This window comes from Phaseolus vulgaris, chromosome 5, assembly GCF_000499845.2.
Source record: "Phaseolus vulgaris cultivar G19833 chromosome 5, P. vulgaris v2.0, whole genome shotgun sequence".
Taxonomy (NCBI): domain Eukaryota; kingdom Viridiplantae; phylum Streptophyta; class Magnoliopsida; order Fabales; family Fabaceae; genus Phaseolus; species Phaseolus vulgaris.
Window position 1 is genome coordinate 38,861,153 of NC_023755.2, and position 15,303 is coordinate 38,876,455.

Here is a 15,303-nt window from a genome sequence, read left to right on the forward strand (position 1 = left end):
ATTTTAAAAAATATATCATCTATCCATGTCATTATCTTTGAATATAGTGTTAAAATAACAAAACAAGTAGTACAATGGTAAAGTTAAATAATATAATATAAAAATAAACAAAATATTATTATCTATCATTATCAATATTTTATTGAATAAAAATATAAATTAAGAAAACCTTATTTTACATTGGTGATGTGAGTAAAAAAAAAAATATTTTACATTATTGGTTTATGAAAAGGAGAACGAAAAAAAAGAAGATAAAACATAACAAGTGTTATTTATTTATATGGAAGGAGTATAAATAGTGGTGATGTAACGATGTAACGACGCCGTTAGAGCGAAATAGAAGAGTGCGTGTTATCGATCCTTTTTATTTGTTGCAGTGTGGTTGTTGGGTTGGGTTCGGTGTTGGCGTTGTTTGTTCAAGACTCTTTACCCCCTTTTTCTTTTCTCAAGGTTCTTCTTTCTCAACCTTCTAATTGCTTTATATATCTATCTTCGTGTGAATTTGATTGTGTTTTTCGTTCTTATTGTTATCAATTTTTGTTACTATTCGTGTATTTAGCCTTTTCTTCTTGTAGTTGTAATCGTTGTTGTGATTCTCAGAATATGAACATGTTTGTGATTTAAATTGTAACTGTAATTGCAATTTTATCTGCGTGTATCGATTTAGGTCATTTGACATGGCATCGAGACACCGTGTTCACAGAGAACCCTTGAATGGCAGAAGGGGGTATCCGCCGGATGGGCCTTATGCTCGCGGGCCTCCGATGCCGCGGCCACCGCCGATTCCTCCTCATCCGGCTGTGCTGGAAGAGGAACTTGAGTTTCAGCATGTTGAGTTGCGGAGGTTGGTGGCAGACAACAGGAGGTTGATTGATGACCGCATGGCGTTGCAGCGGGACCTTGCGGCCGCGAAGGAGGAGCTTCATCGTATGAATCTTGCAATCGGTGATATTCGCGCTGAGCATGAGGCGCATTCGAGGGAGCTTGTTGAGAAAGGCATGAAGATGGAGGCTGACCTTAGGGCAAATGAGCCCTTGAAGAATGATGTCATGCAACTGCGGGCTGAAGTTCAGAAACTTAATAATCTCAAACAAGAGCTGACCGGGAAGGTTCAGACACTCACACAAGATGTTGCAAGGTTACAAGCAGATAATCAGCAGATTCCTATGATGAGAGCTGAGATGGATGGCCTGCACCAAGAGCTAGTGCGTGCCAGGTGTGTGTCTCAGTTGCTGTCAGGGTTTACATTCTCTTTTGTCAAGCTCTTGTGATAGGTATTTCCATATCTGTTGCTTAGACTGATGACTATTTCATTTTTGTTTTATAGAACCATGGTGGATTATGAAAAGAAGGCAAACATAGAGTTCATGGAACAGAGGCAGTCCATGGAAAAAAATTTGGTTTCCATGGCTCGGGAAGTTGAGAAATTACGTGCTGAGCTTGCTAGTTCCGATGGAAGACATTGGGGTGCTGGTATGTCAGGTATGCCATTTCAAAAAGTTTTAATTTTTTTAATCATTTACGTTTATATATTGTCAAATGTATAACACTAGTGTCCATCCAGCTATGCTACTGCCTACTATAACATTATTGGGTTGGCCACTGCGTGTTGCTATTTAGGATTGATAAATATGATAGACTACCAATCTTGAAGTATCTATGCATCATGGCTGAACGCTGATTTCATTAATCATTATTGAAAAGCCATCATGAACCATATAGTTCCAATTTGCATAGATATTATTATCATTCTTTTATCCTTTTTATTTTTCATGTTTGCTTCATCTATGAAGGTGGGCCATATGGAACAAAATTTGGTAGCCCAGAGGGTTTTCCAACTCCATATTCAGATGGATATGGCGTTCACTTGGTATGTGCTTTCCTTAATGATCTTAGATTAAGCACTCTTCAATTTGCAGATGGATATGGCATTAACTTTTCATGTGCTGCTGTTTAGGGTGCTGCAGATAAAGCTCCTCTGTATGGAGCGAGTGCTGCTACAAGAAAGGGACACGAGAAGCCTCGCATGAATCGTCGTTGAAATTCAAGTAATTACTGTTGGTGATGAAGAAAAGGCTTGCCATCACTTTGCCTTTTCTGTTAGCAGGATGGCTGAGATTAGTTTGGTGTCCTACTGTGTGTGCATGCGACACCAATGGTCATTTTATCTGGAACTCTGGATATATTTAGTCCTAAACTGGCATGTGTAGGTTTTAGTGTTGGTTTACTTTTTCTTAGTAAAAACATTACTGCAGTATCTCTATGTTTAAAATTTAGTATGATGGATTCTTCTCTTTTATCTATTTTCCATTGATACATATTTATTGTTTCAATTATGCTTTTGATTGGTATTGTTAATAGTCTTTCTTCTGGGTAAAAATATTGTGTTGATCATGAGCTGGAAATAAGCCGTGTAAGGTTGAGATTTTGTATCTCTCTTGTGCTGAATACTGCGGTCTGAAGTTAAAAATATGAGGGGTTTGTCAAGCTAGCATTATTGGAAGACTCTATGGTTATTTTATTTCTCCTTTCAGTTGTTGTCCCTTGTGCTCCTTGTTAGATCTGGGCAATGTGTTGAATGAATGGTGTTGCTGAGTGCATTTTATGCCAAGGATTATGGATTTGTGATGTTGGAATTAGTCGTGTTACTTCGTCAGAGAACTGATCGCATGCAGAGGAAATTGGAGCATAAATTATGTTAGGTTATATTTTCTGCTTTACTCAAGTTAAAAAAAAATGAGAAGTTGCTCTTATTCTTCAATTAGAGTATGTTTTTGTTAGGAAATGATAGATTTAAGTTTGTAACTATTTGTAAGATTGGCAAAGGGGACCAGTGTACTACTGCAACTGGTTATTTGGCATCCTTCTCAAATTATTGGGGATAAAAGTTTGGGAATTGCTTACGTGGCAAATAACTTTGGGGTGTGTATAGGATGCTTTTTTCCTTGGAGATGAAGTTGCAAGCTTGGTGGACTTTATTTTGTTTCTTTTCCTGGAAAAGTTGTTTGTGTTGAAGGTGGCTGTACTCACATTTGGAGGCAATATATGTACCTGCACAAAATATTTATGTTTGGGAGTAGTGAAGCATTTTTCATTCCTTATTTTCTCTCTCTGCCAAGTTTCTGGACATAACTACTGTTTTTTGCTGGCATGGAGGGTGAATAGTGAAATGTGTTGCTTTTGTCATAAATGGTATTAATGATGAAATGATGAGACATTTGCAATGTAAGGCTGTAACAGTATTGCAGGGACATGTGTTTTCCTCTTCAGATAATCTGACATTCTGTTATGTTTGTGGATTTGAGGAAAACTACTAATACAATGGATGTGGATGGAGATACATATATAGATATATGTTGTTACTCTGTTTAGTTTTTCTCTAGAAACCTGAATTGTTCACTTAGACCTTTTGGGATTTGACAAGTTTTACCTTGACTGCCGACGATTTACCACAACCCTCCTCCTTTTTCCAGAATTGGGAATGTCTGAGACTTATTGGTAGGATATGACTTCTGTTGTCATTGTTCAGTTAGACCTAGGGTGCTTTAAGTTGCAAATACTACATGGAAGTTCATATCTATTACAAAGTATTATTGTGCATGGAGGTGTCACATTTGCTCATCAAGATAGTAGTCTATAGTGCTTGTGTTGCTCTTGCAAACTATTTATTTGAAGTGGACCAGAAGTTGGTTGGTGAAGGTAAGATATGTTGAGAGTTAGGTTACAAATCTGCCTAGTTTTAGGATTAAGGGGGATGCTATCCATATATCCCATCTTAAATATTGAAATTTTGAAAGAGATAAAACTGCTATCTCATACTATCACAAAGTTTCTCATTCTTTGTACCTAGTTGAGGTGCTGAAATCTCTTTGGTCAAGGTTCCCTACAATATGCAAGCTTCACGTATTCACCCACCGTGGAATATCAGAAGAAAAGGCTTCGAGCCTGCAGTATGAGTGAAGGCCAGCTGTTGATCAGAAAGCTCATAGGCAAGTATTCTGCTTCTCTTTATCGGTCTGAATGATGTAACAAGTCTAGAACTTGCTATTTGTTACCCTGCTGCTTACAATCATGTGAGCTTTAGTATGCTGCTTAATATGAAACTTAAATTGTTGCACACCTGAATTAGAGCATAGTAGGGTCAGATCATCTTCAGATTTTGTTTCTAGTGATGCCATCTAGCCAGAAGTTTAATGATCAAGAATTTAAAACTTAATTCTATAGTAGTGTAATGATTTAAATGCAATGCTAGCTGCCAATGTATCCTATTTAGAGTGTTAAGAACTTAGCTGCATGACTGGAGCAGTCTGAAGTTGCAGGGTGGAAAATTTTCTATATTCCATATGTTCCTATAGGTCTTGTTTTTTATAGGCTTCTAATAAGAGAAAAAAGGAACTCCTTTTGGATTGCCAGACCACCCAGTTAAGTTGGGGCCATTATATTATAGCTAAAGTTCAGAGTTTTCAGCTTATAGATTGCATTTATTTCCAGTGTCTGGGTTGGACATTCTGGTTGTTATTGCTACTTTTCTGTGAGAGATTCGTATATCTATGTAGCAGAATTTGGAATTTTCAAGACTACTTAGTTAAAGGGCAATAAGCTTGGAATAGTTTATTTTAGGTATTATTGCCGACTTGAACATGATTATTATGATTATGGAATTTGCAGTCTCTGGAATAAGCTTGACTGAGAGTATTAAGGAGACAAGATGAGCTGTCGGCTTCCTTAGTGAGATAAGTAGACATGATTAATCAGCTTCCACCTAGATAAATAAATAGCTGCATTCATTTCTTTTTAGGTAGTGCTTAAGTAATTGGCCTCATGACTCTTTGGAGGTTAATGTTATGTTACACTTTCTCAGAGCAAAGGATGCTAGCAGCCTTGTGGGTTACTTAATTCTCATGAGATTTGTTTGATTATCATATATAATGATTACTTTGTGTGGTTCTGATACTGCTATTTCTATATGACATAGCTGGGTTCTTTCACTTGTCTTTTATTATGTTTTTCTCGTGTATTTTCCCCTACTGCTATTTCTATATGACATAGCTGGGTTCTTTCACTTGTCTTTTATTATGTTTTTCTCGTGTATTTTCCCCTACTGCTATTGAACTTTGTTTTCATATTTAAGTTTCTTGTAATTTACTTCATCCTAATCTTGTATTAATGTGGTTGCAGATGAAAAGCTGGGAATATTGTTTGGGACCGAGAAGCTGAGACAAACCCCGTGCATATTCAGTTGGTTCTTTGTTATTTCAAAATGCAATATTGGTTGAATCTTTATCGACCCAAGAACCATTTGTCGCTGGTGGATGGATGTATTTTCACTGGTCGTGATGGATTGAGATAATAATGGTATTAACAAGCCTTTGTTTGATTGGATCATCTCATCTTATTGTGAGATTGAAAATGAAAGCTTTGGTGGTAAGCATGGCTGGTTTCGGTCAAATTTACAAATGTTAGTTTGCTAGATGGATCGTGAGTCCTTGCATAAGACGTTGCTTACCCTGTTTTAGGGATGCCTCAGTATCTATCTTAGGGATGCCTCTTTTAGACACTTTTTGATGTTCCTCATTAGATTTGGCATTAAAAGACATTCACGTTCCAATGCCATACGAACCCTACACATTGCATGCATCTCATCATATTTTTTCATTGATCAAAGTCTTATGTTCTCATCTTATGATAAACCAACAGGAGTTGAGAGGCAATTTATGGTTGTTGATTGTAGTCAACTTGCTTTTGATCGTGTGATTGCGGTTTAGTTGTCATTGAACTAGGTACCCGTTAATTATTAGGGTTTTATTATTTAAGGTTTATAGAAGTGGTGACTGAATTATCCATTTGGTGCCTAATTTAGTCTTTGTAAATTTATTTTTTTCTATCATTGTGTATTTGTGCTAGTAATTCATTAGTTTCATATATTGTTTTTGCACCCATTTTCATTGGAAGAATATATGATGTTCTTGGTTAGTTTTACATGCAACGCTGCACCAAAGTTATCTGAAATTGTTTATATTATTTCGAGCTGTGTTTATTACGTTTTTTTTCACTTCTTTCTCGTAATATTTAAATTTTGAAAAAAATGTTTTTGCAACATTGAATTTTAAATAAACACGTTTTTGAAATTACACAAGAATAATAAAAAGTGCAAGGTGTAGAAATGTAATCATAGATCTTCGATAAACCTCAATAGTTGATGCATAGAAGACGATAAAACTATATTACTAGTACCAATTTTATTTTATTTACTAATCTAATACCATTTTAATTATTCTATTATTATATGAAATATTTACTTGGACTTATGTGCATGAGACTGGATGATTATTAATTTGTTATACATAAAATCACTCAAATGTCGTATGAAATTAGTTAGTTTTATTGGTTGAACCAAAAAATAGTCATGTTACGAGAAAAAGGATTAAAACATCAGTCAAAACAAATTGAAACCGCATAAGATTTAGTGCCAATGAATCAAAAGTAGTCTAAATTATTATTTTATTATTCTAAAGTATTTTTAAATATATAAGTGCTTATATATACTATGCAAGTATAAATTAACCGTCTATTATAATTTTTATCTTGTAAAACACATAAATAAGGTTATATTTTATATTGATTATAAGTTTACATCATTTTCTAGTAATTTTGTATCAGTTTGTTATTTTAAATATTGTACAGTATTAAAAATACGTATTTAGTTATTACTTATTCAACTAAAATTGAACCATGAGATAATGCTTTCATAAGTTGATTTACAGTTACTTCTAAGAAAAAAGGTTGAAATCAGACATTAAATAAGTTAATTATGAAGGGAGATTTTTATTTTAATTCTAACTGATAAAAAAAATCAATCTCACAGCAATGTTGTCAAAATACATCGATCAAAAAACAGCTTGATAAAAAAAAAAAATCCTTCGTAGATATCTAACTGTGAGATCTACTTATAATTTTTTTTAAGGTAAGGTTTGAGCATTGAAATTCACATTAAATCAATATTTTGATCCTTTCATTTTAGTTATGTTTCAAGGTCATTATTACTTTTAGCCTTTAAGAACATTAACAGCCCACTTTAAAATAATAATTGAAAATTGATTTTTAAAACGGTTAATCAATTAAAGCTGATTACTTTATTTTATTTTTTGGACCTAGTTGTTTTCAATCCAATTTTTTGGTTTGAATTTTAACTGAAATAACTTTTTTTAAATGTAATATTTATAGTTTTAAATTAATTGATAAGTGACAAACATATACAATTTCATATGATTGGTTTACCGTTTAATTATATTATGTTTTAAATATAGCTATATTGATCAAAATATGAAAAAAATATATTATAATTTTTAACATAATATTATATAATTTACCTATAAATATGAACAACATAATAACTATACACAAAATTTCATGACATATTTTTTATTTAACAGATTTTTATTATAAGATGTTTAACGATTTTATACTTTACAGTAATAAAAAAATAAAAACCACAAAAATTATCTTTTATATTTAGTTAAAGTGATTTCATAATAAAAAAAATAAACAAATCAAAATACAAAATCCCATCAAAAAATTAAGTTGCTAAAATTAGTTTTCTTTATTATTTTATGATCTTTTCATATCCATTCCATTATAAACTAATTTTATTCATAACATTATAATTGTGCTAAACCAACAACTTTATAGAGTTAAAAAATAACTTATTTAAATAAACATTAGGGTTAATGGCATGAAAAAATTATCACTTAATAAAAACTATTAGGTTAAATAAACAGTACATAACAGTTTGACTTCACCTTCTTCATTCAACAGAATAGTTGCGTGAATGCAGGAACCCGTTTTCTATTTCACAGACAATCCTGAATCCATGCAGATCCTCAACTGCTGTGTTGAAATGGCATGACAAGTTATTGTAAAAGTTAAAAACTTTTTATCACAGATTATATTGGGAGTTTGAGTTTATTAATCTGCTTTTTTGATACTAATCAAATCCTTTGTTCTGATACAAAAAATGAGAGAAGAAAAGGAAGCAGATATCAGTGACAGTGACAGTGACAGTGATGTTGATGTTGATATGATAACACTGTTGCCAGACCTCATTTTGGAGAACATCTTTCTCTTCTTACCAACTGCTGATGCTGTTGTGATGACCACTGTCTCCAAGTATTGGTTTAACTTATGGAAATCACTCACCATATTGCACTTTTCCTTCAATGAAACCATTCAGAGATTTGAAAGCTTTTTGCATTGTGTTGAAGATTCTTTGTCCTGGCTACGATCATCTGAGAAGAATTCAATCATTCACCACTTTGTATTGAACATGCACTTTGCTGGAGAAAGAGAACTTACTGATGAAATGAATAATATGGTTTACATCTCCAAAATAACTACTTGTATCGATGATTGGATCAGTTTGCTGCTGAAAAACTCTGTCAAGCATCTAAATATTAGAATTTCAAACTTCAGATACTATCTGCTGACTGATATCTTTTCTGCAAGATCCTTTCTCACAGCGAACATCGAAGGTTGTTATATCATGGGAGGCCCATTATTTTGTGGTAACTTTTTATCCTTTAATTGCCTTAAAGAGTTGGTTTTGCTGAGGATTGAAACAAGTAGTTTAATGGTTCACAAGATCCTATCTTACTCCCCATTGCTTGAGAAACTTGTTCTCAAAGGGATTAGTAAAATGGCTTCCCTTGTAGTTTGCAACCTTCCCAGGCTTAGTTATCTTGAAGTTGAGCAAGCACTTGATTGCAGGCTTGAGATTAAAGCACCAAATCTTAGGACCCTCATCTTACACTTGGATGGGGCAGTTAAAGGGTTTGTTTCTGATCGTGTCACAGTGCGTATTGGTAACTATGGATCAAAAAAATTTGATTTTGAACATGCCCTGTTGGAGACTTTGCAGCTCTGCTTCAACTCATGTTCTAGGATAATGGTTGCTTGTTCTAATCTTAGAACTATGTCCTTGTCAAACAAGGGTTCTGAAAATCCACTGGACGTTAATGTTTATGCCCCAAAGCTCGAACAGCTCGATTATGAAGGTTATGTTATTCCATCTTTCCATGGTATGCATCTTGAAAAGCCAACAGTCACACTGAAGCTGAGTCTTGGAGGTCGTCCTGGTTTGGATGTTGCAGTGAGGAGTTGTATTGAGATGTTCAACCAACCAACACTGCATTTGAGTTATTTGCATGGACAGGTATAGTTTTACTTATACATCAACTCTCCAATTCTCTTCTTAACATCAAATTTCCATGATTAACAAAGCTGTTAATTTAGTTCATGCAGTTAAATCTTTCCAAAATTCTTGCTAATAATTTTTCTCTTCAACCAGTTTTTCAAAGCACAGGAGATTCTATGGCCAGGGCAAGTTCAGATAATGGAGGTTACTTCTCCACCACCTAAAGTAAAATGTCTGATATGGTCTCTCAGCTCTTCAACACCATCATTTGCCTACCAACTCCTTTTAGATGGTTCCCTTTGCAGCCGTCATCCCAGTATTCTACGAGTAGAAGCACTTCCCGCAAATAGGGAATTCATGAAGGTAATATGTAAATCAATTTCATCTTTTGAAATAAACATGAGGCTCGGGTAAGTCTCTGAAATGGTATGTCCGTGTCGGACACACTTATCAGACACTTGTAGAACACGTAACAGTGAAGTGTCCAATTCAAAACATATTTGTTGGATTTCTCATAATTCGTTTTAACACAATTTAAAAAAAGAAGAAATACATTAATTTTTTAAAAACTGAAATTTATTGTATAAATTTTTATTATGATTACAAAAATAAGGAACAAATCCTTTTGAACATCTTTCTGCTTAAAAAAAAATTGAAACATACTTGTACACATAAATTCGTTTCCTACATTTTAAAGATTATACTTATCTCCATGTTCGTGTTAATAGTGCATGGGATAAACACAATGAGTAAAATATTGAAGAAAATATGTTGACTCCAATGAAAATCTGTTAAGAATATGCTTACATCACTTTTAGTTTGAAGAACTTATGGTTAGCTCCTATATATGTAACTTTTGTGTCATATACAGTTATGTAGAAGGACTTTTTATATTTATTGTTACTGTCATTTTGAAAACTAGAGGGGAGGTGAATACAGAAAGAAAACAATTGAGTGTTTGATCATTATGAACTTGCAGTTCCTATGTCATGAATTACTTAACAGAGAAGAAAATCCATCCTGCTGTAAAGATGAACCTGAGTTCAGATGCTGGAGACATTACTTAAAGAGTGTTAATGTTCAGATTCAAAGCCAGTCTGAAACTGAAAAACCAAAGACATTCGGAGACAAAGATTTGATGAACACATTGAACCATATTGATACATCAAAGGAGGTTCAGTTTAGCATGAACTGGTCACGTGATTTAGTATGAGATCACCCCTTTTCCTTTTGTTATTGTGCTGGATGTCTTCAGACTTTCTTCATTTAGTAAGTTGATAAATGTCATTAGACAGATAGCATTCTGGAAATCAAAATTTTACTTCTCCAAAAGGGTTACATTTTAAAAGGTAAAGCGAGATATTATAATTATTGATTGAAAAATAATGGAGTAAAATGGCTACTAAAAAAGTGAGCATTTTCATTGACAACTTAAAAATTAAGGTGACAACTTACCTTAGCTGTTCAAACTTCTAACATGCTTTTCCTTCTATATATAAGCCTGCACTTTCTTCTCTAATCACTTGTTAACATGAATTGGTTTTTCCAAACTTGTGACCACTCAAAAAACTATTGTGACCATATAACAAATATCATTGAATGATTATGAAATAATTATCATCAAAATTGATAAATTTATCATATATAATTGTTTGTAATTTGATGATGATATATGCTTTGAATATCTTTGCATTGACTGTGCATAAAATATTTAGATACACAGTGAAGTTAAATATTCTTTACACCGTTTTTTTATAAAAACTTTTATGTTTAGTATCACCATGCAACTTGACATCTAGAGATTGATATAACAACAATTGTCAACAGCTTTCACCTTCATGTGTATAAATAAGAACACTTATTTCAGAGTGAAAAAGATAAGCAAAAGAATGGTCAGTGTAGTCTGTGTCATGTCACAGTTGTATGGTTAACTTAAGTGGTAAAGACAGGGGTTAACAATTTTGATCTCTTCCCCCTCACAGGAGATTTTGTATCAGGAAAAAGATCCCCACCATCATCTAGGTCCTCCACATACCCTTCTAGAGTTATTTTCACAGGGTATCTTACAAGGTGCACCCCTTCCATGTCCACAATTTCTTCACTGCTGTACATTTCCCACATATGATCTGCTATCGACCTCATTCTCTGCACACATGCCAAACTTTCTGGCTCTAAGAACAATTCCTCAGCAGTTCCTGTGTGCTCATACCACAGTGACATTCTGTATGCATGAATATCACCATGGTTTATGTGGTGATCAACTCCATCTTGAAACTGGTAAGCCCCTATGGCAATCTCAGTGTCCCTTTGTCCATCCATGGATCTTTGGTTCACATTGGCTGATCCTATTAGTATGTATATGTCGTCCACTGGTGCCAGAAGCAACATTAGAAAATGTTAGATAACCTACACCACAGTTTGTACCACAATTCTAAGATAGTCCAATTCAACTTTTTTAAGCTTAAAGCATAAGTTATTTCAACAAATTCACTTGCACAGTTCTTTTGGTTAATAGGTGAAGTAAAATGATTATAACAAATTATTCTAAATAAGCTTTTCTTTGCAAAGAAGTGGAAAAAAAGCTGATTGAAGAAGAATACAATCATACCTATCATCATCTTTGAGTGAACATAAATAGGGAACCTTCTATTCTTTTGTGCATTCCAGTATTGTGTTGCAGGATGGGGAGAAAGTGGTGGAAGAAACTCCTCTTGTTCCTTCTTTTCCCTATTAGCAAGGCAGAAGAAATTCAAGTAATCTCTTGGATGCCCTGGCTCCCCACTTTCTATTATTGCTTCTCCAATGAACCGATACATCATTGTCATTGTTTGTCTGGTCCAGTGAAGTATATCTTGGACTGGTTCACTTTCAGGAACTCCTTCTGGCCACATTGGTATGACTATGTACACTGCAAACCTCTCTCTTGCTTTGATCTTACTAACCACCTTGAGTGCAATCTCAATTGGAATCAGATTGCTGCATCCACTGTGCCTATCTTCTTGCCACAAATGACACCCTCCAACAAAATATTGGTTTTCAATGTATACAAACCTATCGGCACGCCTAATTGCTTCAACATAAGCTTCATGGATGCTTCTCTCCACAGTTAGCCTTCTAAACAACTGGCTAGCAGATACATGGTCAATTGACCTGTATACTTGAACTTTCCAATTTCTTCCTACTGGAGTGCCTGAGTATGTGGGAATGAGATTTTCTAAAGTGTTGGCAGGAACTAGAAGAGAAGGATCACACTGCTTTGTCCATCTTTGCTCAAAATTGGTCAAAACATCCCAAGCAGCCTCACCAATGACACAAGCATGAGCATCATGCCAAGGTTCTCTTGGTCCTCCTCTCTTGAGGCTAGCTTGTGCAATGTTTGTCTGGTAGAAGTCATGGTATTCGGATTCCTCAGCAAGTGTCTGAAACAATGAGTGTTTTTCTGTGTCATATCGGCCACCACACAAATCTAAACCACCCAAAAAGCTCATAATTTCTCTTGCATGAACAGAGTAGGGTGTTCTGGTGTCCACAGTTATGGTCTTCTGATGGTGAGCAAAGAGTGTGGGGAACTTGTGGTGTAACCTGGGACACTTTCTGCATATTACTTTAGTGTGTTTGAAGTATGCAAAAGCTTCCTCATCATGAGTGTTCATCACACCCTTGTTCTTAATAAAAGGCAAAGATGTTTCATCATCCCAAACCATAACCCTCACAGCCACTCCTTCTTCTGCCTTCTTCTTCAATAACTCACCCAGATTTATCTCCCTAGCATGAGGGATTTCTGTTTCAGGATCTCTAACCTGCACAAGAGCCACATTAGCTTCTCAAAAATGCATATCAACTTAGTCTTATGAGAGAAGAGAATGAGAAGATAAATAAACTAAATTTATATTAAATTAGCTAATACACAACTTTTATAAACTAGTTTATGATTGAGTTTGTTTTAACTTAGGAAAGAAACTAAATACATTTCACTAGAACCATGAGAAATTGAAATGAGGTCATATTTACCAGAACAATCTTGGGATTGAAAGACCAGCCTGCAATATAAATCAAATATTTTGCACCCTCAATGGCTTTATAGACATCTTCCCAGAGCTTTATTGGAGAGCCACAAAGGTCAAAAGGAGGGTGGAAGGTAGATGAATGGTGAGCATCATGATAGAGTTTAACCTGGCAATTGGACCTTTGTGGGAATGTAGCATCCCTCAGCCCTTGAAACTCCCCATTAAATAGTATATTTGTCCAACTTGGTTCCATTTCTGCTGGCTTGAACCACAACATAAATCTTAATTTTAGTTGTGGATTTGGTTTTCCATTTTCCATGAGGAGAGGGAATAATCCATTGATCAAACTCTCTTCCTTCAGCCGCTTGGCCTGCATGTGGAATTTCCCCAAAATGAAGCATGATGTCTTCAGTGTAATGGTGATAGTTGAATCTTCCGAATGAGCACACTGAATCTGAAAGGTTTGGTTCCACACACGTTCACGTTCTTGGGTCGTTTTCGCCACCTTCTGTTTGCCTATCCTGATAGACACATGAACAGGCTTTCCTTTTGTATATACACACTGCAAAAAACACATAAAATTAACCATGCTATGAGTTTATAGACTAGTGCACAATTTCATCACATGACAGCTAACACTTTAACAAGGAAAAATCTTGATAGCATAATAATATTATAGCTATGTGGGGAGCTTACATTGAAGGGAAACAAAGGTGAGTAAGGTGTGGCATTGAAGATGGTAGCTTCAATTGTTCCATGGATGAACTTAGGCATTTCCTCCATTGATTCACCAACCAATATGTAGAAGGATGGAACAAGAGATAGAAAAGTAGTAACTGTGTTTTTTGACTTTACAACTGTTACAAAAGACATGTTTCATGTATGCATATATATATAGAGGTTGTGAAGTTGGTGTTGAAGAAGAAGAAGCAAAAGGGAACCTTAAAATGCAATTGAACTGTTGAAAGGCTGCAAGTTTGGGAAAACTTGTGGAATTATGCATAATTAAACGTATAGTCACAGCCAACCGTCACGTCTATTCTATCCAAAACACAAGTTTTTGCTTGAAGCTCAAGTTTCTTAAACTCAAATCACAAATTTTCGGCCTGACTCAGACCACTTCATTCGAACACTGGTCGAGTGTTTCGTATATTCTCGTTACATATACGAGGAATGCTTCAGAGATTCTCATCCAAGTTCACATGTTCAACAATAAACATCCTTTTGTTGTTTTATTTTGTTGTCAGATACAATTTTATACGAGTGCAGAAGTCTTGTGTTTTAGTTTTCTGGAAGATTTTAGAATTGAATCTTGTGAAAAGAAATGGATATAGGGATTGTGTTTATTTTATATAGATTGATTATCGAAACTACTTGGAATTTAACATAGCTTCAAAATATTAAAAACTTACACTATCAATAGAAGCACCATCAATCTTTGCAAATGATTAAAAAATTGTATGTATTTGAGATATCACATCGACTAAATATAGGATATTTCATAGTATATAAGTGGTGCAAATTCTTATATATTTATTTTATATAAGGTTGAGTTAAGTTTAAAGTCTACTTCTTAATATGCTATAGAGTATCCTAACGAGATTTTTTGAATTCAATGTAAGATCGGATGTGTTGAAAATCGTATATCGATTAGAAATTATGATATTGTTTAAAAATCATTTCTTAATAATATTACTAATAATAAATTAATAAATTATGCAATGATAAAGTTTTTCTAAAGATCGGGATTAAGCTATAAAATTTGGTATATAGAATCTATTTTAGACATAAAATATAAATATTTTCAATTTCTTAAATTTATTTTTCTGTCCTTAAATTAAATAAATTATTTGAAGTTGCAATAGTTGATCAAATTGGTTTTCGAAATTAAAAAAGAGAGAGTAAAGGGATTATGAAATTTTATATCACCAATGAAATACTAACGTTTGCTCTTATTTAAAATTTTATTTATTATATAAATTTATATTTCAATAATAGGAGAGTAATATTATAATGACTAAAAGATTATAAAATATTTCATTAAAACCAGACATGAATATAAATTTTAGAGGTCATGCTAAGTAAAAATAATAATACAGTATTATA

General features: G+C 34.0%; 3 protein-coding genes across 5 annotated transcripts; 2 read left to right on the forward strand and 1 right to left on the reverse strand.

The window, feature by feature from the left end:
* The first annotated feature begins 299 nt into the window (after positions 1-299).
* On the forward strand, positions 300-5,922 carry LOC137835861 (protein FLX-like 3). Of its 3 annotated transcripts, none has more exons than XR_011085162.1 (6): positions 307-450; positions 668-1,216; positions 1,328-1,482; positions 1,794-1,870; positions 1,958-2,206; positions 5,179-5,922. XR_011085162.1 is itself a non-coding variant. In XM_068644594.1 (6 exons), exons 2-5 carry the CDS (start codon positions 678-680, stop codon positions 2,039-2,041), a joined length of 855 nt encoding a protein of 284 aa, XP_068500695.1. In that variant the 5' UTR covers positions 309-450; positions 668-677; the 3' UTR covers positions 2,042-2,048; positions 5,179-5,922. The 3 variants fall into 3 exon arrangements, 2 of the variants coding, with proteins under 2 accessions (XP_068500694.1, XP_068500695.1); XM_068644594.1 differs by having other exon boundaries at positions 309-450; positions 1,958-2,048; XM_068644593.1 differs by lacking the exon at positions 5,179-5,922 and having other exon boundaries at positions 300-450; positions 1,958-2,333.
* Positions 5,923-8,014: 2,092 nt separating this feature from the next.
* On the forward strand, positions 8,015-10,403 carry LOC137834427 (FBD-associated F-box protein At4g13985-like). The gene is made up of 3 exons (XM_068642484.1): positions 8,015-9,208; positions 9,344-9,553; positions 10,170-10,403. The coding sequence occupies exons 1-3, from the start codon at positions 8,015-8,017 to the stop codon at positions 10,401-10,403; spliced, it is 1,638 nt and encodes a 545-aa protein (XP_068498585.1).
* A 522-nt stretch (positions 10,404-10,925) lies between these two features.
* On the reverse strand, positions 10,926-14,095 carry LOC137835863 (phospholipase D alpha 4-like). Its single transcript, XM_068644595.1, has 4 exons — positions 13,894-14,095; positions 13,202-13,759; positions 11,799-12,990; positions 10,926-11,559 (listed from the first exon to the last, which is right to left on the reverse strand). Exons 1-4 carry the CDS (start codon positions 14,068-14,070, stop codon positions 11,123-11,125), a joined length of 2,364 nt encoding a protein of 787 aa, XP_068500696.1. The 5' UTR covers positions 14,071-14,095; the 3' UTR covers positions 10,926-11,122.
* Positions 14,096-15,303: the final 1,208 nt, after the last annotated feature.

Coding starts and splice junctions, on each gene's coding strand:
- LOC137835861 (XM_068644593.1), top strand. CDS start 678: ATGGCATCGAGACACCGTGTTCACAGAGAACCCTTGAATGGCAGAAGG. Junction 1,483..1,793: donor TTGGGGTGCTGGTATGTCAG/GTATGCCATTTC, acceptor TCATCTATGAAG/GTGGGCCATATGGAACAAAA. Junction 1,871..1,957: donor ATGGATATGGCGTTCACTTG/GTATGTGCTTTC, acceptor GCTGCTGTTTAG/GGTGCTGCAGATAAAGCTCC.
- LOC137834427 (XM_068642484.1), top strand. CDS start 8,015: ATGAGAGAAGAAAAGGAAGCAGATATCAGTGACAGTGACAGTGACAGT. Junction 9,209..9,343: donor TGAGTTATTTGCATGGACAG/GTATAGTTTTAC, acceptor CTCTTCAACCAG/TTTTTCAAAGCACAGGAGAT. Junction 9,554..10,169: donor CAAATAGGGAATTCATGAAG/GTAATATGTAAA, acceptor ATGAACTTGCAG/TTCCTATGTCATGAATTACT.
- LOC137835863 (XM_068644595.1), bottom strand. CDS start 14,070: ATGTCTTTTGTAACAGTTGTAAAGTCAAAAAACACAGTTACTACTTTT. Junction 12,991..13,201: donor TCAATCCCAAGATTGTTCTG/GTAAATATGACC, acceptor GCTCTTGTGCAG/GTTAGAGATCCTGAAACAGA. Junction 11,560..11,798: donor TCACTCAAAGATGATGATAG/GTATGATTGTAT, acceptor TTCTGGCACCAG/TGGACGACATATACATACTA.